This window comes from Colossoma macropomum, unplaced genomic scaffold (assembly GCF_904425465.1).
Source record: "Colossoma macropomum unplaced genomic scaffold, Colossoma_macropomum, whole genome shotgun sequence".
Lineage (NCBI taxonomy): Eukaryota > Metazoa > Chordata > Actinopteri > Characiformes > Serrasalmidae > Colossoma > Colossoma macropomum.
Window position 1 is genome coordinate 2,729,406 of NW_023494795.1, and position 23,215 is coordinate 2,752,620.

At 38.9% G+C, this 23,215-nt stretch overlaps 1 protein-coding gene across 2 annotated transcripts in view; it reads left to right on the top strand.

Moving 5' to 3' along the window:
• The window catches only part of galnt14 (UDP-N-acetyl-alpha-D-galactosamine:polypeptide N-acetylgalactosaminyltransferase 14 (GalNAc-T14)), a 103,858-nt gene that overhangs the window by 61,664 nt on the left and 18,979 nt on the right, over positions 1-23,215 (top strand). For both annotated transcript variants that reach the window (XM_036581195.1, XM_036581194.1), the window contains 6 exons: positions 1,078-1,165; positions 3,912-3,996; positions 10,474-10,577; positions 14,918-15,044; positions 20,250-20,342; positions 20,474-20,557. In XM_036581195.1, coding sequence (XP_036437088.1) covers positions 1,078-1,165; positions 3,912-3,996; positions 10,474-10,577; positions 14,918-15,044; positions 20,250-20,342; positions 20,474-20,557 — 581 coding nt within the window. The remainder of the gene's footprint in view (positions 1-1,077; positions 1,166-3,911; positions 3,997-10,473; positions 10,578-14,917; positions 15,045-20,249; positions 20,343-20,473; positions 20,558-23,215) is intronic.

The following is a 23,215-nucleotide window of genomic DNA, read 5'->3' on the forward strand; positions in this document are numbered from 1 at the left end:
TCATCTTTTCCATCTTTTTTGCTAATAAATGAATCCAGTGACACAATGATGGACTTTTGGGTGTACGTGTTCTAACCCTTGTGTGGTGTTCAGGTCTGTGGGACCCATTTTTAATGTTTACCAAAAGAGAAAATGATGTGATTTATTATTATTTCAGCCTCAGATTCTTGGTCTTTGCCCTTTTCCTGTGAAGAACATATAAAATAACCCATTTTCAGTGTCTTCACTCTGTTCACCCCCCACACATTTATATTACACATGTGGTGTTGGGCTGAACCCGCGGGGAGTAAAAGTGTGGAGGTGCTGTGTCCTTCACTCTGTTCTCCTCCTACATGGCCTGCTGTTAGTGTGTGTGTGTGTGTGTGTGTGTGTGTGTGAGGGTGGACAACATGGACAGGCTGCTGACTGGCTACAGCTGCTAAAGGAGAACCCTACGCTGGACACTTGTGATATTTTAAACATCTGGTATTTTTACGTACATTTTTATGACTGTATTAACTTAAATAAACAATAATGTCCACCAGACCACTGATTAACAAACACACAACACCACACAGGAGTTAATATGCAAACACTAAATCGAACATTCCTGCTGTGTGTCTGAATTCTGCACCGTCTGTATTGATGTCTAAGCGCAGGAACCATGTGTTTTGTCTCCTTCATCCTGACATCACAAGAGGACTTTTGTCTCACTGGGGTGATGTTCATGGAGCATGACGGGATTGAATGATGCGGTCAAAGCACTCGGTGTCTGGAGAAGATTCGGAGCGTGTGTTTGTCGTATTTGTGTGTGTGTTTGTGTGTGAGCATTGTGTGTGTGTACATGACACGTTCACCCGCTCTTAACTCAGATAATCTCAGCACTCATTGATTTTTTCCCCCTCTTTAGATGTGAAGTCAAGCCGAAAAGACCCAAAGCTGCTTATATTATCTTCTTAACCGTTACCCTGCCTTCACTTCACCTCTCGCCTGATTTAGAATGATGCCTTGAAATGCCTCAGAAATGCAGCTGTTTCTTAATTAAGCTCGAACAGCTTAATTAACAAGCTGATTTACGACAAGATTTGTTCATTTCAGGACCCAAGCTGCGTCGCCAGCCCAGTGATTGACATCATCAACATGGACTCGTTCGCCTACGTCGCTGCTTCCTCAGACCTGCGGGGCGGTAAGAAAGAGAAGCTGCTCTTGGTTCACATACTGTCTTCACAACATTTGCTAACGTCTGTTAAAAAGCCTGGCTGGTATAAAAATAAATTTTGTTTAAAAGGATTTTAGGCAGCTAAAATTTCCAATTTGTCCAAACATATCAGCTGAAATAAATGGTTTTAATTTAAATGAATTAAATGGTCAAAAATGGAAGTTTAAGTTCAACAGAAACTAAATGATATTAAGACATTAAATGTGTAAGACATCAATATGTCAAGAAATCTGTAAACAGAGCAGTAATTAAATGATGAATAACACAATTATTTATATACAGTGTTTTCTGTCAAGCTACCTGCCTTGAGATTTGATCTGATATTTTTGAAATATGATGAATTTGGGATATCAGTTTTATTTTAATGTGATTCTTCTGCAAACAAAATTGGTTTTATATTATTAAAACCACTGTTTGCCAACTTTGAGTAATGTAAGGACAGTCGTATGCACAATTTGGGCCCTGCTTAAATGTTTTGATGATTTTCTAAATAATTAAAAAAAAGCTTAAATATGGCATTTGTCAGCAATTTTAGCACACTATTTCTGTATATTTGATACATTTAACATATTTAAAAAAAAATAAATAAACATAATAAACTATAAAACATGCCGTAACTTTTGCACAGGTCACGTTTTATGTTTTATTTATTCCCAGCATGTTAAAGTCAGCAAATAAACAGTCTTTGAATGTTTGTGTAGAAGCATGTTCTCTATAGAGAATGTGTGAACTTCGCTTTCACTTAGAAAAGCAAGAAAATGTAGTTGCAGGGATGGATTTTCTGATTTTGAGGGCTTCTCTTAGCTATTATTTTTAGTGTTTTTCATCTGTGACAATGATCCAGTTCTGATTCCTAAATAATTCTTAAACCGTTACATTATCAAAAAAAAAGCATATTTAAAAACATCTTTAAAAAAAGAGCAGAAAAAAATTTGGTAACATTTCGCTTAAAACAGTGGTCCTGGGTGCCATGGTAACATCTTGGCTCAAACAAGATGTCTTTGTTGTCTTCAACACAAAGCTATAAGTTAAACATTTTAACTATAATATACTTTTATCACATGCCACTGTAACACTTGATGAGCTGAGCTTTTCCACGGTTTACGGGCTTTAACTTCTGTTCAACGCTGCTGCCATGGTAACGCTGAATAATGGCGCACGCGTGATGGAAATACAGCACATGAATTCCGATCTGAGTGTCACATTAAGGTCGCATGGCCACGAATCGGATACGTATCCGATCTAGGACCACATATTAAAGTGGATCAGGTCAAATTTGGAAAGATCAGATTTGTGTCCACACAGCTCTGAAAACATCAGATCTGAGTCACATTAGGGCAAAAAAACAGATTTGTGCCACTTCAGCCTGTGTAGCATGATTTGTAACCTCTGCTGAAAAATCAGATGCCACACTGTCCACTCACTGTCCACTCTATTAGACACTCCTACCTTGTCAGTCCACCTTGTAGAAGTAATGTCAGAGACGATAGCTCATCTGCTGCTGCACAGTCTGTGTTGGTCATCCTCTAGTCCTTCATCAGTGGTCACAGGACGCTGTTGTCTGGATATTTTTGGTTGGTGGACTATTCTCAGTCCAGCAGTGACACTGAGGTGTTTAAAAACTCCAGCAGCACTGCCGTGTCTGATCCACTCAGACCAGCGCAACACACACTAACATACCACCAGTATGTCAGCGTTACTGCAGTGCTGAGAATGATCCACCACCCAAATAGTACCTGCTCTGTGAGGGTCCATGGGGGTCCTGACCACTGAAGAACAGGGTAAAAGGGGGCTAACAAAGTATCAGAGAAACAGATGGACTACAGTCTGTAACTGTAGAACTACAAAGTGCACCTATATAGTAAGTGGAGCTGATAAAATGGACAATGAGTGTAGAAACAAGGAGGTGGTCAGAATGTTATGCCTGATCAGTGTATGGTGGTGGTATGAGGGAAGACTGTTTGAGGGAAGAGGGAGAACTCTGAGAACTTGGCTGGAGTTCTGGGCAGCTTCTGCCTGTAGCTAAAGGGCCGGATATGTGATAAAGAATCCCTCTTTTTGTGGTAGGACTGACACTGAGGAACAGGGAGGAGATGGTGTGGTGGTGATTGCGAAAACTTTGTCATGGGAAACGGGAGGTGGAGATGGGAATTTTTAGGGCGTTAGATTGGAGGGGTTTCAGGAATGGTTGTCTGTCCAAACTTCAGTTATTTCGTAACTCCATTTGTGACCTGTGCACAGCTTTAAACTATCTAATTAACCATTGCTTTACCTGTTTTTCCTGTTTTGTATTCTAATATTTTATTCTAACGCTGTTTGCTATCCGGTGTGGTCCAGAGGAGGATGGGTTCCCCTTCTGAGTCTTGGTTCCTCTCACGGTTTCTTCCTCTTGCTCTTAGGGAGTTTTTCCTTGCCACTGTCGCCATTGGCGACGCTCATTGGGGCTCAGACCCGGGTTTTTCTGTAAAGCTGCTTTGTGACGACACCTGTTGTAAAAAAGCTATATAAATAAAAATTGACTTTGAATTTGACGTTGACCTCAAAAATCCTGAACTTACCTGGGATTGGAGCAGGTTGCTGCAGTGATGTAGCCCAGTGATAAGTGATCCACTGTTGTGAGACAGAAAAACTTATAAATTTCTCTCTCTTTATCTCTCTCTCTCTCTCTCTCTCTCTCTCTCTCTCTCTCTCTCTCTCACACCTTCTGCTTCAGGCTTTGACTGGAGTCTTCATTTCAAGTGGGAGCAACTATCTGCAGAGAAGAGAGCCAAGAGAGCCGACCCCACGGAACCCATTAAGTAGGTAAAGGGAAGCACTAAGAGGGGTATTAGAGAGCATTCCCATCTCTGTGGGAGCACAGAAGGGAAAACGGGTCAGTTCAGTGACCGCCAGCCTGAGAGAGACTAAGCCCTGCCTTTTGGGTTTTCTTCTCCAGTTTCTGCCTAATCGCTAGATGAGAGAGAAGAGGCACTAACCTCTGTAGAGAAATTCAGCGTTGAAAATGCAGCATCAGAGTAACGTAATTATGCAACACTTGGTTGTGATCGAAGGCAATTTCACCTTATGTGTCCCAGTACATGGTGTGATTCCTTTATTACCACTCCTCCATTTACATTCATGCAACTTTGTTACTCTCAGTAGCACACTGGTGCTCTCTCTCTCTCTCTCTCTCTCTCTCTCTCTCTCTCTCTCTCTCTCCCCCTCTCTCCCTCTCTCTCTCTGTGGCTGCTGTAATGAAGGCTGTTAATGGCTCAGATAAGCAGGCAGTCAGGCAGAGCAGGACTGAGCCATCATTCAGAGCCTGCATGCTTCCCCACATGTCCCGCACTGGTGCAGCACCACAGACAGCCTGGGCCTCTCAGCACCACTGCCTGCATATGAGGGATAAAGCAGATGTAACCGAGACAGTAGGGAGCATGTTTGTGTTTGTTTTCATGCATTTTCAGAACTAAAATGTTCTGACTTTGCAGGAAAACCAGAGAAAAACAGGGCTAATCCACAATATCAGGACCAACAAAATGGAAACAATGCTTCTGAAGTTCTTTTTTCAAAAGTTACTGGTTTCATTAATGAAAACTAAAACACGTTTCTTTTTTGAATAATTGTGGTTAAGATTAGGTTAGTTTTGGAAGACATACAGAAGTCAAAGTTCAGAGATTAGCTTCATTTATTTATTTTTCATTCTTAACAGCCATTAAATAGAAGTTATTTTGAAGAATATTATTTTGAGGAGATATTTCTGAGGAGATTAGATAAGCCACTTGAAAAAGAATCATAGGAGGAAAGTGAAAAGGAAAAAGCAGGATTTTCTAAACCTAGAAGTGATTAATGATTAAAACATCTAGAGAAAATGGGAGTCATAACAACCATGCAAGACCTGGTAGACACCAAAACTGCCCCCAGATAAACAGCACCTAAAGCTTTCATCTCTGAGAGAGAGGAGAAAATCAAGCTGCTTCAGATCTGAAAACATCCACAGGTGTTTCTGTCCATCCTTCCACTGTGAGAAGACGACTCAGCGCTGTGGGTCTGAAAGGATGTGTAGCTGTCAAGAAGAACCTCACTGAGAAAATGAAACGGACACAAATTAACAAAATTTGCAAATCAAACAAAGAAGCTGCTGGTGTTCAGAACAACAGACTGACCACTCCAGAGTCCATGTGAAAAAAAGTTTTTGCATATTTGCTGAAAAGAAACTGTAATAAATGCACAATATACCAGAAAAAAAGAATGCTTATATAGTACTGTACTGCATCTTATTAAATACAATATAATTTATTTAAGTTAGATGATATATATGTATGTAATGCAAATGAATGAATTTGATAAGCAATTGAATGTTATTTTCTTTAAAAATGACACTTTAAAATTAACTATTTTTTACATTTTAACACTACAGCTAAAAGTAGGCTATCATGCTGACACACCTCAAGCACTCTTCTACTACCCCCCAGCAAGAAATACACAGCCAACAACAAACACGCCATTTTATCACTACCAAACAATCATGATGTTATTAAAACTTTACATGACAATTTTAGCTAATTTTAAGCATAACTCAAAAACACCAGCCAGTACACGACCAGCAAACACAGCTTTGAACAATTATACACACATAAAATGAATTGATTCGAATTTTAGGTGTGTGTATATTATAATTATTAAATAATATTTTCATTAAAAAATCACAATGTTTACTCAGTTCTAGCAGTGACAATTCTTAAAGTCACACTCTGATTTTCAGACTTTGTGATGCATTTATCTCAAAATAATGGGACTAACTGTTCACCATGTGGCCATGAAGGACAGGGATACAGTCACTCTTCCTGCTCTAAAATGCAGGGGTGTGGCTAAAATAAGGCTCCGCCTACAGACTAAAACTCTTTGCATTTGCATCTAAAAACAGGTTATCATGCTGAAACAGCTCAAACACTCTTTCTACCCCACAGGAAGAAATACACACCCAACATCATCTGATATCGAATCGGCGCCATCTCTACTCGTTTGTCTTGTGCTGCTCACTGTTAGGTAGACCTGCTACTAGACCAGACTAGAGAACTGGTTCTACAGGGGCAGTTCGTTAGCAGAATTAGTGAGAATGTCGGTGTGAAGCCTCAAGAGCATTCTCACACAGGACACCATTACAAGTTTGTATTACTTCTGCTCGTGTTTTCACGTTAACATTTGTTTTGGGCTGTTTTGCTTTTTCAGATTTACATTCGTATCATGCAGCATCACAGGACAGACACAGACACAGCAGGCGTGCATCCCCTAATAAGCACAGCCGGGTTCGGTAACGCCTGTAGCCTGCAGTTTTCCAGCGTTGTTCATGGATGATTTCTCTCCCCCAAGCCTCTTTTTATGAACACACTTACTCAGCCTGACAGGCCGGAGGGGGAAAAAGCAACAAAAGGGAGGGGGTTTAGCTCAGGGAAACAGCAAGGCTTCATGTTGTCCCTGGAAATGTGAGTCACAGACAATACAGCACAGCTTCCTCACTATGGGCTGCACTTACAGCGCTGCTGGCTGTTTTGTCATCTACACCAAATTAATGAATCATCACCAATACCTAAAATAAAATAGTCATTTTTACCAGAGCTTGGATTGCAGTGAAATGGTGGACATGGCTAAGTTGGGTGCTGTCAGTTAATTTCAGTGTTGGACTCAAAAAAATATACATTTACAAATCAATGCCAAAAACACGTTTTAAATATTTAACTGACTTGGACTTCAGACTAAAATCTCTTTGCTGTGAGCGAGCCTCTACTGTAATTACATTCATTTTATTCAAATAAATGATTGAACACTCCATTTTATCACTATCAAAACAACCATAACACTATTGAAACTTTACCTGAAGATTTTAGCGAATTTTGAGCATGACTGAAAAACGCCAGCCAGTACATGACTAGCAAACACAGCTTTGAACAGTTATACATACATAAAATAATAATCAAATAATAAAAATAATAATATAATTATTGTATAATAATATTTTCATTAAAACACAAAAAAGTTTACTTTTTAGTTTTAGTTTACTTTTACATTTTAGTAGTGACCATGTTTGAAGTTACACACTGATTTTCAGGCTTTGGGACACATTTACTTTAAAACATCCAACTGTTCACCATGTGGCCATGAGGGACAGGGATGCAGACTCACTTCCTGCTCTGAAATGCAGGGGTGTGGCTAAAATGAGGCTCCACCCATGGGCTAAAACTCTTTGAATTTCGGTAGTGGCATGAAAATGTGAGACAGCATTTTATTTTTTTTTTTTATTTAAAAATAAAAACTAATGATAAATATAAATCTTTCCACTTCCCTTTAAAAGAATTCGAAAGTATCTTAAAAAGTAACAAATATTGATGACTTTATTGTAAGAGAATTGCTTTAATAAATTTCTGGAAAAATTAATCTCACTAGTCATTACTTTACTTCTACTTTACTAATTAAAACCCTTATACATCTTTACCTTGAAAATACAAAAAACAACAACCAGAAGTTCTTTAAATACATTATTTAGTAAAAAAAAATATTTAGAAAGTATGTCACTATTCCTATCTGTGCTCCAAGCAAGATGGCCACTATGCTTAGTTACAATTCTGAACTTGGCTAATGCTACTTTGCTCATTTTCTGTGAAGAACATATAAAATAACCCATTTTCAGTGTCTTCACTCTGTTCACCCCCCACACATTTATATTACACATGTGGTGTTGGGCTGAACCTGCAGGGAGTAAAAGTGTGGAGGTGCTGTGTCCTTCACTCTGTTCTCCTCCTACATGGCCTGCTGTTACTGTGTGTGTGTGTGTGTGTGTGAGGGTGGACAGCATGGACAGGCTGCTGACTGGCTACAGCTGCTAAAGGAGAACCCTACGCTGACCACTTATGATATTTTAAAAATCTCGTCATTTTTACATAAATTGTTATGGTTCTATTGATTTAAACAAACACTAATGTGGTGGGACCACCAGACCACTGAGTAACAAACACACCAACACCATAAAGTTAAGAGGGTAACTGTAATGTAATGTTACAGGAAAAAAGTCATTAGATTAGTATCGAATCACCCCCAGTACTGCTTCTGTTTTGGAGTGTTTTCCTGGGTACAAATGCTACCATAAAGTTCAAGTTTGTCATTTGCACAACAAGTCAGGACTTATATGCATTGAAATGCTTGTGGTGAGGCTCAGCTAATCACTCTACAGAAAGTAAATTAGTAAAAGTAAAATATAAGAAAAACAAACTGAAATATTAAATATACACAAAATATAGAGTAAATATACACAAAATATCAAGTCAAGTCAAATTTATTTGTATAGCGCTTTTTACAGCTGATGTCACAAAGCAGCTTCACAGAAATCCATTAAGGACAAAGTTTTAACATGAAATGTAAATCCTCCAGGTGAGCAAGCCAGGAAAAACTCCCTCAGAGCTGAGGAAGAAACCTTGGGAGGAACCAAGGCTCACATGGGGGGACCCATCCTCCTCTGGTCAAACTACCTACAAAATTATTATACTACTAATATTAACAGTAGTAGTAGTAGTAATAGTTAGGAGTCCACTTCAGTGTCGGGTGGGCAGCTAGTCCAAGGCAGGTGGCAGTAGCTGGGCAAGTGGCCCACAAAATATAGAGACAATATACATTTTAAAGTGACTCAAGTGACTTGGTGTTATTGTTATTTAAAGTGACTTAGTGTTAGTGTTATTGTCCATAGCAGAGATATGATATAATAATAATAATAATAATAATAATAATAATAATAATAATAATAATAATAATAATAATAATAATGCTGACAGAGTGACTGAGTGGAATGGTAGTTGGGGAAGGACCCACAGCTTCACAGCTTGTTCAGAAGCCTGGCAGCCTGTGGGTAGAAACTGTAGCTTGCCTTAATTTCAAAGCCATTTGAAATATTAGCTGTTACAGTTTGCACTACATTCAGTGAGGTTTATTATCTTTCAGAGGATGTGATCTGAGTAATATGAATGACTGAGGACATGGTGCCCTATAATGAAGAGAGAACAGTTACTTTATTAAAGTGCAAACGGTGCTGGTAACAGTACAGCGAGGGTTTAGAGAGTGTAGAGTTGCTCTTTGAGTGTATTTTGTTTGAACAGTGGAGGCCAGTAAAACTTTCTATGGATGATAAGAGTGGATTGTCTTACTCCAGCATGATCTCACTGGCCTCTGCTTGTCCACTGCTACAAAACATAGCCTCTCTTCTGTCACTGAGTCATTAATATTTGATTTGAAGGCTGCAAGACTCTGATCCTGAAAGTACAGATTTCAAGCAGGTTTCACAAAGAAGTAAATTATGATAGAAATCAAATTGTTTCAACCTGCATCGAAATACAAAAAAGAGTTACTTTTTCAGAAATAATTGAAAATATGTTGGCAAAACTCAGTCTTGCATGATTTTACCTGAACCCCCATTGTTGTTGATCGGCCAAGACGTCGTGCAAAGTGCGTCTTTAGTTTTATACTGGCCAAAATTGCTAACAAGTAATGGAAACTTCACACCCCACTCATTAGCATCATCTCACACATCTCAGATAGACTGGCTTATATCATTAGCACTGGCTGTTACCATGTCATCCCAGGTGGTTGCTAAGATGGTGGTAGGCCAGTGCTATGGCATCATAGGCGGTCGCTAAAGTGTTGCCAGGCTATTGCTAGGTTATCCCAGGTGGTTGCTAAGGTGTTGCTAGGTGTATGCTGTTGATAAGTGTTCTTTAAGTACTGACAGTGTCCTCAAAATGCTGAGAAAAGCATATTGTGGTGCAAAGTAACATAATTTATCAGAACAGCTACCTCTTATTCTCCAGGGTATATTTTGTTTGTCCATTTGAATTTACATGACCAAACCGTAAGGCAAATTATTCAGTAACTGCATGAAATAAATGTACATTTTTATTTTATTTGTTTTTTTTTTTTGTGAAAGTTCCCCTCAGATTAACAGAACATGTGTTTTATGATCTACACATATCGCTCTATGCTTACAATTTACCGCTGAAAGTCAAAAATCTTAGACGCTCTTTGTATTATTTTATAAAAATAATGTTTACAGAGCAGATCACTGAAGAGACGCCATCTGTTTATAGTTTACAGCCCAGATTTGTGGAAAAATGGGTCGACTTTCAGTAGAAAATTATGAGTTCAGCTTCTTTTATTATAAAGTTGTAAAGACCGGTGGTCTCAAGGAGTTGAAAAGATTAAATATCATATTGCTCCTAATTGAACTAATAATTGTTTATCTTTGAATCCCTCAGGACACCCATTATTGCTGGGGGGCTCTTTGTGATCGACAAGTCGTGGTTTAACCATCTGGGAAAGTATGACACAGCCATGGACATCTGGGGAGGAGAGAACTTCGGTGAGTTTCTAACAGAAGCTTTTACCCTCCACCAGAGTACCAGCCGGGTAGGACATCAGCTTCAATAGCTTTGCTCACCCACAGGTGGGCTAAAGCAAGCTTGGGACATTCTTTCACAAGCAATACATTATACTTAGACACTTTGAAATAGTGTCCCTGAAATGGAGTGTCCTTAATCTGTGCTTACTTTTTTGGGGCCAGAGTAGTTATTCCTCTTTCTCTCTCAGCAGTGTTGGGACATGTTTAATAGCTAAGAGGGAGGCCAGTGAGACAGAACTGCTTTCTCAGGCACAGCAAACTCTCCGTTAGTTCAACTGATGTTTAAAATGTTGAAAAGTGTTTATCCTCCACAAAAAAGCTAATTGAAGTCAGAAAGTGGTGGAATGATTTACGTTCATGATGACGGACTGAGTAGTTATAACCACACGAGGTTCAAAACGGTAACTGGCATTAGAACTGCACACTTAAAACAGAATCAGACCCAGCCGTTCAGAGGGCCATTTATTCAAATTGAAACGAGCCACTGTGCACATAATTGCAGATGAGCGCAGGGCAGAGGCATATTTAGACAGGAGATTTCAACCGTATGATCTAATTCGCGTTGCTGTGAGAGTGAGCCCGTGTCCCGGAGGCCTGGTGTAAATCATGCGTGTGGACAAGTTACTTACATTACAGAGCCACGTTTTCTCATCTTATCAGCAGATTATTTGATGTATTTTAGCTGACAGTGCCCTCAGTGCTGTGTTAATGTGCTAACAGAAGCACCTCTTTTGATCCAGTCTAATGGTTTAGCTTATCAAGTATTTTACAAATATATGTAAATAATAATCAGTATAATTTCTGGAGCTGGGCTGCTTCAGTTGCTGTTGCATATTTTACCTGGCATGGTCTGAATATAGCTTGATGGCTGTTCTTTCATTTGTTGTGCTCTCCTGTTATTTCTCCTGTAAATCAGTAGGGATGGGTTGCGTGTTCATGACATGCAAATTTATCATCCGAAGTTCTCGGTCTGTTTTTAAATGGGGAGTTGCGAAAAAATGCATAAGGTATTGTGGGATAGTGAGCAGCATGAGCATAGCTTGCAGCATGGCAACTCAAAAAAAGTTGCAAATGCAAATTACATGCAGAGGCTGTGCAGCATCGACCAATCAGGCAAAAGTAACTTTGCATTGTCTGTGCATGACAAGGATGTGCCGGAATCTCGGAAAAGTCATGAAATAGAAATTTGGTTTTCCAAGCCTGGAAAAGTCATGGAAAGCAATAAGCGCTGGAAAAATCATTGAATCTCCTGCATGTGGGCTAGTGTGACGTGTGAACAGAAATCAGACGTTCGCGGATGTAAAAGACAAAGGCGTTTAATATTACCAGGCAATCAAACTAGAAAAGGGCTGAGCAAAAGACGAAGTCACAAAAACGGGCAAAAGGTTCCAAAACACAGATCAGTCAGAATGGGCAAAAGTACAAAAGGGACGAAGCAAAAAGGCAGAATCGGAATAAACAAAGCAATGGTCAAAATACAGGATAATGGCAGTCAGAATACAAACGCTCAGTAGTTTACAAAGAAACAATACCTCGCACTGGTCCTAACTAAAGCCCGGGCTTATGAAGTAAACTACTCTGTCATATGACCCAACACACAGGTGATACCAGTTAGTATTCGGGATAGTTGGAGCGCTGATTGGAGCGTGAGTGAGCGTCAGAAGTCACATGAGCCCCCATTGAACTGTGGGCAATGGAGTCCATGTCGGAGTCAGAGTCTGAGGGAAGTTGATCAGTAATGTAATCTCCCAGAGGAGTCTGGGAGATGAAGTCCGTCTCTTTCTGAGAGTTCGCCGATTGTGTGACAGCTAGCTTTACTGACGTGTTGTTAATATTACTGCTTTTCATAGGCTCTGTACTTGTACTCTGCGCAATGACAAAGTTGAATCTAATCTAATTTAATCTGATATGAATCTTGGCCTATTAAGGTGTTCAGGATGTGTGTGTTTTGGTAAATGTGTAACATTTAAACACTGGAGAAGATGAATTAAGAAGGCAAATGTAAGTGGACCTGCATGACCAGCATTCGGTCTTGAACGCGGTGGCTAAACAAACATCACATGCTGCAGCTGAATGATGAATCAGAAATGATGAGTTAACTGCTGAGGTGCTCTCATTGTATTCTGGGTACTCATCGTTGTGAACCGACTCACATTATATCCCACTCATAAACACTGTGGAAATCATGTCACTGACATTGTGGATTTGGAGGGAACTAAAATCACTGAGAATCTTCAGTAGCCTAATAAATACATTACCTCCCCACACCATGTGAATATAATCCCTCACAAATTAAAGTTCAGTTAGATAACTCATTTCATTGGCTACAGAAACCTGTTTTTGTTGATTTAAAATCATGTGGAGCTAAACGTAATAAAATGGGGAACAATGTCTGCCTAATCATGATGTGCTTGCATGTTATGCGTTGTGTGTTATGACAAGACACTAAACCACTCTTGCAAACAAAACTGATGGACATGTTTGCACAAGAATATAAGAATAACAGAGGAGTCAAAACATAATATGTAGGCTCTGAAATGATGGAACATTAATGTACTGAGAAAAATGACAGACCCATTTTCTGAGGTCTGAATGTTAAACCTGGTGCAGAAATCTGTAAATGGGTCAAATTTTAATTTCACTCAGTCAGTCCAGTTAAACTGCATTTTGACTTACTAGCTAATAATATTTGTACATTAAATTAGTATCTAGATAATGTAGGCCTTTTTTCCTCCTAAAAGAGCTGTCTGTAAGTTAAATAAGTGCTGTGAGGTTTCTGATAAAATTCTGTATCATAGTATTTTCAAACGTATCACAATATGTTATCAGGTGACATTAAAGTTATCATTTTTAAAGTTAATGAATTCATGCATCCTGAGTTTCCGTATTTTTATGGATTTCAAGCAAATGAGTTAAACGTAAACCATCAAGGACTGCATACCACAAGTAAAGTGCACAAAATTGTGTTTTTTATTTATCAAATATGTTGCAAAAAATGTCACTAAAACAGGAAATGGTATACTGGTATAGATAATTGCCCAGCACTGTGCAAAATGTTTGGCATGGAAATTTCATTTTATGTTTTATGGAAAAATCATGGAATTCCTTTGTTTAAAAAGTGTACAAGCCCTGTATATAGTTCTGTCTGGACAACATGGATGAAAAACAATAACAGCTCTGTTTGAGTTGCCCATTCTTTACGATCCATCACTCAACGAATACAAAGACAAAAGTAAACTAAATACTGCATAGCATGAAGTCTGACTTTATCTGTGTTCCTGGTGAGTTTAAAAATTGTCTTGAATCATAATTATTGCAGGATAATTCATGTCCTTTTTTGGTTTGTACCTTCTGTAGCCAGCCAACATGTACTGGACCACACTGGGCTTTTTAGGTTTACGAGAGTAGCTCTTATAACAGCATTCTCTTACAAGCATGATGGCTGTCCAGTTGTGTTCCTTTACCAGCAGTTCAAAAGATGTGGTAATTAGCTTTACATGTCTCGAAGGATGGACATGCTGGCCTTCACCCTCCTAGCTCGGTAGCACTGTGTGAATGAGGGGAATCCTAGCTAGAAGACTAAACTTGTGAAGCACTAAAAGCTGCTTGAGCACTTGAGCAAAACAAGACAGGTTCATGAGGTGCTTCGCATCTAAAAATGACTGATAACTGAAAACGTTGGCTGATGTTGATATCGATGTCATATCTTCCTTCGTTTTGACATGTCATGTTGTTATTATACACTCATAAGCCAAAAGGAACGACAGATTTCTCATAATGTAGTGGAGTAAAAAGTGAGATATTTGACTTTGAAATGTAGTGGAGTGAAAGTAAAAAGTCGTCCAAAATGGAAATACTTCAGTAAAATACAGATACAGGAAAAAACTACTTAAGTACAGCAACGAATTACATTTACGTATTACATTTACTTATTATTATTATTATTATTATTATTATTATTATTATTAACATCACATCTAGTATAATACTATTACTCAGCAATCAACACGTTTTATGTTAAAGTTAGTTGTCACATGACCAGCTTTACTAAGCTTTACCTTATATTATACCACAGGAAGTTTTATGGTATTTTTAATTCATTGCAGAATTTTAGAGTCATTCTTTACCCTCCAAAATCTGATCCAGTATTTTCTGCTGGTATTGGTTCAGTACTGAATCTGGATATTGGTACCATCTCTGTTAGTTTTATGTTATGTAGCTCTAAAAAAACATGCTGACTGTTGCTTTAAATGTGAAGGCTTAAGGCTGGTGCATTACCGGTCTTTGCACCTCCCCTGCAGAGATCTCATTCAGAGTGTGGATGTGTGGTGGAAGTCTGGAGATCATCCCGTGCAGCAGAGTCGGCCACGTCTTCCGCAAGAAACACCCCTACATCTTCCCAGAGGGCAATGCCAACACTTACATCAAGTAAGACCCCTTCAGCTAATCTCTTACTTACGTGATCGAGCCACATTATACATGCCGAACAACAATAGAGTGACTATTACATTCCACACTGAGTTGTCAGTTTATTAGGAACATCTACATTGGACCTATACTCATTGTCGCCAAATAAACCTACCTGATAGGTGCTATTTGTAGATATACAGCTACTGACTGTAGCTCATCTGTTGCTGCACAGTTTATCAGCCACCATCATTATAAATCACCACAATAAGACACTGACCAGATATTGTTTGGGTGGTGACACACTCTTAGTACAGCAGTGACAGTGATGTGTTTGTGGCCCACATGGTGATGTTATTGGAGCTTTTTAGGCACTTCATTGTCATTACTGGGTAGAGGATAGACCTCCAACCAAAAATAAACTGATAATCAGAAACTGACCACAGATGAAGGACTAGAGAATGACTAACGCAAACTTTGCATTGAAAAAGATTCATAGAAAGAACTACACATGTACAAGGTGTCCCAACAAGGTCGGTGTGTCTAATAGAGTGGACAGTCAGTATACAGGTTAGTAAAGTGGCCAGTCAGTATAAGGTTATGTAGTTGATAATGTGGTATGAGTAGCTGTCATACTTTTAAAATTTTCATCTCTCATTCATCTGAAAGCATCTTTCAGCTTGTGTTGAACTCAAGAAAACAAGCATTTTACATTTGTACCATCATGCATTCTCAGCACTTTGCACAGCTTCTGAAAAACAGCGGTCAACTTGATTTCCTAAACCTGCAGTGTTTCAGTCACTGTACATCAGGTTTCACAAGAACATCAGGATTTACAGTGTACATTAACGATTCAAGAAAAAAGGAATTTATTATGAATGAAACAACAAAGTGTCTTCTTAGCGTATGCATTACAAGGGTGGCTGTTATGCATGGAGCTGCATGCGGCTCTTTTACCGCCCAGTTGTGGCTACACAGCAGAATCAGATTAGTAGGTAAAAATAAAATAATCCTCCTTTACAGTAAAATAAAGCTCTGCTGATCGTTCAACACAGTTTAACAATAAATGGTCTTAAACTCTGGAGTTAATGTAGAACTGCTAATTCACCCTTTAACCCTGAAGATCAGCGCAGACTGCTGGTCACCATAGCAACACAGACAACAGTCTCGCCTAGCTAGTAGCTAACGAAACGGCAAAGAGAGAGATTTAAGATGAGCGTCTAGTATTTGGAGACGAATGGACTTATTTGTGTTTATAATCACTCCAGCTGGTTTCCTGATACGTTTAATCTGCAACGAGAAACTGACAAACACTAAAAAGTTCACCAGCTTCTTGTTTGAATTCTCCCGTTCCACCTTAAATGGTGCAGCAGTTACATTCTGGCACCTCAGGCAGCATTTAAGGTGGAATGGGAAATTTCAATCCTGAAATGACCCTCATGCTCACATCCTACTCAGTAACGTCACGTGAATGAATCACGAGCATCATCAGCACAAACTAACGAGCAGAACGAGCTTCGCTGAGAAGATAATTAACTCTGATCAGCTCTCAGCTTCATTATTAGAGCGAGACGAAGGAGAAAAAGGTGAGATGAGCTGCTTTTCCACCGTTTATAGGCTTTACCTTCTGTTCGGCGCTGCTGCCATGGTAACGCTGAATGATGGTCACGCACAGTGGGAAAAAAAACACGAATTCCGATCTGAGCGTCACATTAAGGTCACACAGCCACGAATTGGAGACGTATTGAAGCGGCTCAGGTCGGATTTGAAAAGATCAGATTTGTGTGTCCACACAGCTCTGAAAACATCAGATCACATTAAGGCAAAAAATCGGATTCGTGTCACTTCAGCCTGGCAATGTGAACGTAGCCTAAGATCTAGTGGCCACTTTTTCCATATTCCTTATATGAAACTTAAAAGACTTTTGTTTTTATGCACCAAAAATCTGGAACACATCATCAGTAAATATTCTCCAGGCTCCTTCTATCAGAAAAGACTTATTTTTTCACTTTAGAATTTAACAAGCTTTTATTTTTCTTACTTTTACAGGATTGTTACTGTTACATCACTCTCGTATTATTATATAACAAGTTATTGTACTTTTTTGTTCTATTTTTTACATGTTTAGTGTGTTTTTCCCCTTTTTTGCCACTGTTTTAATTTGTGCATCTTATTGTTTGCCGGTTTTATTTGTTACAAGTTTGTGTTTGTGTTACATACATTCATGAGTAAGTTCATGAGTGCGGACGACACTACACAGTGTGTTTCTTAGCTTTGTAGCTTCTGATCTTACCTCATTATAAGGCCTATTTTTTAAGATCTGGCTTTTACAGAAACAGCTGCATACTAATACACCGCAGTACTTTTGAATATGCTAAATATGTCCATAATCTCTTTTTTTTTTCCCTCACTGTTTTTGCTGCCAACTCTATGTAATGTTTTCTGCTTCTCTTTGCTGACTTTTTGCCATACATTTAGATCATCCTCCGGCTTTTTTTCTCTCCAGGAGAAATGTGCTGCGTAGAATGTGTTTTCTTTATTATGTTTTGCCCTTGGGGGAAGCAGCTCAGCACCAAACTCTATGAAATATTAAAGAAAAAGTGCAGCACGCTCTTTGAATCCGTGGGGTTCTGTGTGGCGTGTCCACATCTGTTTCCTCTTATAAGCGGGTAAATTAATATTCAGCAGGGTTAATAAATAATTACCAAGGACGTTAATATATGCCTAACTTGACATTCTCTAAACACGTTCTTCTCGTATTATTTGTTGTGACAGTGAGTCCATAGATAGTTAAATGGGGGTATTTATGTGCGTATTTTGGGATACTTTACCCTGGGCTAAGTTTGAACTATTTAGAGATCACGTTTTTATCCCTGTCTTCAGTCGCACTGCTTTAAGATAATGTGAGCAGGTTGCTGTTTAACTGGTTTGTAGAAATCAAGATGGAGTTGAGCTCCATCTGCCTCACACTCAGCTTTTTAAAGATCTGGCCAAGTTCTAATTAGTCATAACATCTTTGGCCTCCTGATACCTCAGAAGCTTGAATAATACATCAGGAATCACTGCTGTCATACAGCAGAGTCATGCTCTATAATGTAGTGTGAAAAAAAGAGTAAATAAATAAATAAAGAGCAACAAATTGACCAGATATCTTTGAAATGTTTAACTACAATCAATCAGTATGGTATAACAGTAATAATAACTGCTACTATAATAATAATAATAATAATAATAATTATTATTATTATTATTATTATTATTATTATTATTATTATTATTGAACATACTGTGAACATTTTTTCTGTCTTTTTTTTCAGGATTTTTTTTCTTAAACTCAATTGCTGACCGTGCATTTAACTGGCTGCCATTAGTTACTGTAACATCTGACATTATCCTGCAACAGATAAAAATGAATTAACTGAAGTCTGCAGTTTACAGCATTAAGTGTAGAAGTCCAGGATGAAAGGCTGAAGACAGCAATGTTCTTGTTGCTTTTTCATGGCATTGAACTCTTTATCTTTCTTTATCACGGTCAAGTAAAACTACTCATTAGCCAGATAAACAGCCTACAGGAACCAGCACAGCACAGTGATGATATAAGGATGGTTTTGTCTCTTATTTATTTAAGGTGGATAAAAGTCATGCAAGAACTTAGTGCCTTTGACCATGATGACCTTACGCTTATAACTAACATTGGAGAACGTTTTTAACAATCAGAAATGTGGCTTCCAAGAGTCCCCCCCCAATTCCTTCTCCTGCCCCCCAGCTATATATTTAGTGTGTGTCATCCTTTATAATCACTAGAATCATTATTAAAGCAATAAGCCGCGAGAGGCCGAGTGGGTTTTATAGCTTAAAAACTCCCTAAAGCTCCCGTCCCTGTGATGAAATCGCAGTAACACACGGCCTCAAGTGGCTTATTGCTTTTATAAAATAGCAGCCAACATGAAATATGACTAAATACGCGCTTTTTCAGAAAATAATTTAAGTTACTATTATTAATAATCAACATCAACAGATATTCCACCTACAAATGTAGTTCCTTAAGAGTACAATATCATTGCTAAGCAACCATGGGCTGCTGAATGTGGAGGTGAACGATGGTCACCCATTGCTGTACACTGCGGTCATTTTTTTTTTTTACTTTTTGTCGTATAACTATTGACATTGAATAACGCAGCACTGTTTAATACAAACACGTTTGCTTTATAAGTACTTTTTGGTCACCAAATCACCACCGCAAGTCTTATTTAGCACCAATCCAGTGGCACCTTCTTCTTACACTGGGGCTGAATCTCAAACGGCTCCCTGCTCCCTACATAGTGCACTACATAGGAGTTTAAATACTGGATCCTGCAGCCCAACAGAGCAAAATACAGCTAAAAAACAGTCATTTGGGACTCAGACAAATCCACACTCGATACATGATGCACTGTTTGGCTGTGGAGCCTAGAATTTCTAAACTTTCATAGCTAGAACACTATTTAGGGAGTACGGAGCCGTTTGGGATTCAGTCTGGGTTTGGCGCGACTTCTGACTGAAACATGAACATTTGAAGTGTGTAAAACATTCAAGTGACATTTTTTAGACTTTTATACTGCAGTTACAGTTAATTATACTGTAAGTACTTTAAATTAAGCCTGTGATATTAATGATGGAGTTGTTTAGCATGTTGTCTATCTTTTAGCCTATTAGTTAAGAACATAAGTTGCCAGCCCCTCAGTTTAAGCAAAAAAAGGGTTCTTACTTCATCAGTACACTCGGTGCTGCATGTGAGCAGCTTTAGAGTCAAAGATTATTCCATTAAGAGCACAAGGGGTTTTTTTGTGCCGTGGCGCAATAACAGATTTGAACACGGCTCAGCCAATCAGAGTTTAGGACCAGAACTATCCGTTTTATAATTATTCATTATACTACAGGCTGCTACAATATGCAAATGAGTACACAAATCACAAGATGTTTTTATTGTGTGCTTTGCATTATCAGATTTACCCATCTCAGATGCTCCTTGTGGGTTTCTGTGTTTTGATGAATCATCTGATTTATTGAAAACATTTTGGTCAAAATATTGCAGTGCCATGTTAACCGTGTCACATGAGTGTGCTTTTAATTTATCACCTGGCTTATAACAATCGCAATATGTGGCATTGAACCTAATTTTTTGTCCATGACATGCACCGTTAGTTGATACGGCTGGTTTGAGGACTGTGTGGTGGTTGGTTTCAGAAACACCAGGCGCACTGCTGAAGTGTGGATGGATGAGTTCAAACTCTTCTACTACTCAGCACGGCCGGCAGCCAGGGGCAAGTCCTACGGAGAGTGAGTCACTGAAGCCTTTTTGAGTGTGTGTGTGGTGGTGGGGGGGAATCTTTGTGTGTGTTATGATAAGAGGAGGCCATTATGGAAAAGGTTGCTCTCTCATTCTGCTCTTTCTCCTCCTCTCTTATCAGCATTCGCGGCAGGCAAGAACTGCGGAAGAGTCTCAAGTGCAAATCCTTCAAGTGGTATCTGGACAACGTCTATCCGGAGCTCAAGTGAGTGTGTGTGCACGCACCAGCGTGTGTGTCGGTGCTTGAGTGGCACTGGAGGATTATGTGTGGTTATTCACATGTCTTTATTTTTCTGTGTGATGAATGGCTTTTCTTTGTAAGAGGCTTCTTTTACCCAGAGTGCTGATCTGTCGGCCCTTATTGGTCTCCAGGGTGAGATTTTCTGCCCGGTGTGGCAGATACTCCACAAGCACTGTTGCCTTGAACCCATTCTATCACAAAGATAGAAACCACGCCAAGACTTTGTGTGTGTGTGTGTGTGTGTGTGTGGGTGTGTGTGGGTGTGTGTGTGTGTAATTGTATACCCCCATCCCTTTGCTGAGTAAATGAGTCTGTAGGGCTGTGGGCCTGGCCAGCTCCTCCATTACTTACAAGGCGTTTCATCTTGCTCCACTGAAGCTACGTGTTCTGCTGGGTCTGATGAATGGATCTGCCAACATTGCACTGTACATTTCCATACATCTTAATATGACCAGCAATTCACTGTCTCAGGCAGCATGAACGCTGGACTGCATTATGCCCCAGAGCTGGAGGAAAGCTCAGATTAACTACAAATATTCATTGAAGTGCCAAAATGTTTGATTGCTTGGCTCTCTGATAGATATATTTCTGCGAGTGCGAGTGTTTTGTACATGGTCAAGGTGGAAGGACTTTGGGGGACAGTTTCCCAAACCCAGGTTAAGCCTAAATGGTATGTTTAAAGTCACAGAGAACACAGAGTAAAACATTAAAAATATGTGTATGATGCTAAAATTGAGTGTTAAATTGAACATCCAGTACATTTTGAAACAAAAAACACGACAGGCGGCGTCTCACTGTCTGTGATGACAGGAAGATTTTGAAGCAGCTTAAATCTGCAGCTAGAGTAGTTTCATTCATTCGTTAGCCACAATGAAACGTATCAACTTCCCATGTTTTCTATCACTGTATAAAAGTGCAATTTTATTGTTGAATGATTTTTTTCCGAGCAAACACAGGAGCTCGTTCATAGAGCAGTTTGGATCAGTAAGCGCTTTTTATTGTTTCGTTTAATCAGAGTAACAATAAAATGCTATTGATATGTGGCTTGTATTGCTCTTCATGTGTTTTCTTATTCAAAGAGGTGGTTTGTGACACTAAATAAAAATCTACACATTTTTTGTTTGGTAGTTTATTCTTTTCCTATCAGATTAATGCAGTAACAGCACTGAGATCACAGAGGAGAGAAGATATTAAACTGCAGAAATATGTTTTAGCATTTAACGGTTAAAAACTACTAAAGAAGCCTATCTGGGAACTGTCTAGGGGTGGTCCTGATATTTTAATAAGCGCTAGGGCTGTAATAAATCATATTTATATTGTTACCATTATGGGAGTTTCTGCAGTAAACACATCATTAGAGTGGCGATGACAGAACAGATCAAATGACCTCATACACACATCACCAGAGAGACGTTATTACATTACAGCACAAACCGTTAGAAGCCTAACGAGTGCTACTCTGCACTGGCATTAAACCCTGATCTCCTACAGGAGATGAGTAACTTAACCATTCCTCTAAACGGACAATTACAAAACATTTAAAAACTATGCATAAATAAATAAATAAGTAAACAAAAATATGTATTCTTTCTTGTTAGACTATATAAAAATAAATATACACCGATCAGGCATAACATCATGACCACCTCCTCGTTTCTACACTCATTGTCCATTTTATCAGCTCCACTTACTATATAGGTGCACTTTGTAGTTCTACAGTTACAGACTGTAGTCCATCTGTTTCTCTGCATACTTTGTTAGCCCCCTTTTACCCTGTTCTTCAGTGGTCAGGACCCCCATGGACCCTCACAGAGCAGGTACTATTTGGGTGATGGGTCATTCTCAGCACTGCAGTAACACTGACGTGGTGGTGGTGTGTTAGTGTGTGTTGTGCTGGTACGAGTAGATCAGACACAGCAGTGCTGCTGGAGTTCTGCAAAATAATGTGCTTGCAGTTCTGATGTAAGAAGCTGTTTGGGGCTTTTGTAATCCCGTATTTTGCTATTTGCGTAAAGGAAAGGTTAGTTAGATTCTTGTTAACACATCCAAAAAAATGTCTTTCTATCATTGAGTGCGTTTACTGCAGAAATCCGATGTGAACGCACGGAATAATCTGATCATAATCAGAGTTATGCAGTTATCTGTTTATTCATCATGTAAATACCATACTCAGATCTAGAAATCTGATTAATAAATCTGATAAAGAGGCTGGATTTTAGCTCAGTAATCAGATTTCTCAGTGCATATGAACTCGTACTCTGATTTCTTTCAGATTTCTCAGTCTGCGCTTGCGCAAGAACAGATGACGGTACTGGAAATAAGCGAAACCAAACACAAAATAAAGGATTTAAATATTCTTCATCTTCTAGATGATGTATGTTTATATTTTCAGGGAAAGTCACCTGATGTTATAAAAAAGGCTTTTACATTACGTTCACGTCACGTCTTCTTCTGTGAGTTTATTGGCTGGTTGCAAAGCAGAAATCTGATTACTGTGTGACTCATGAAAACCTGGAGTTTCCCCATTATCTGATTACTCAAGAGCATGTAAACATGATGATCAGATTACTGACTACTAAACTTTGATTTTCTGCAGTTTTCAGATTATGAAGTGCATGTGAA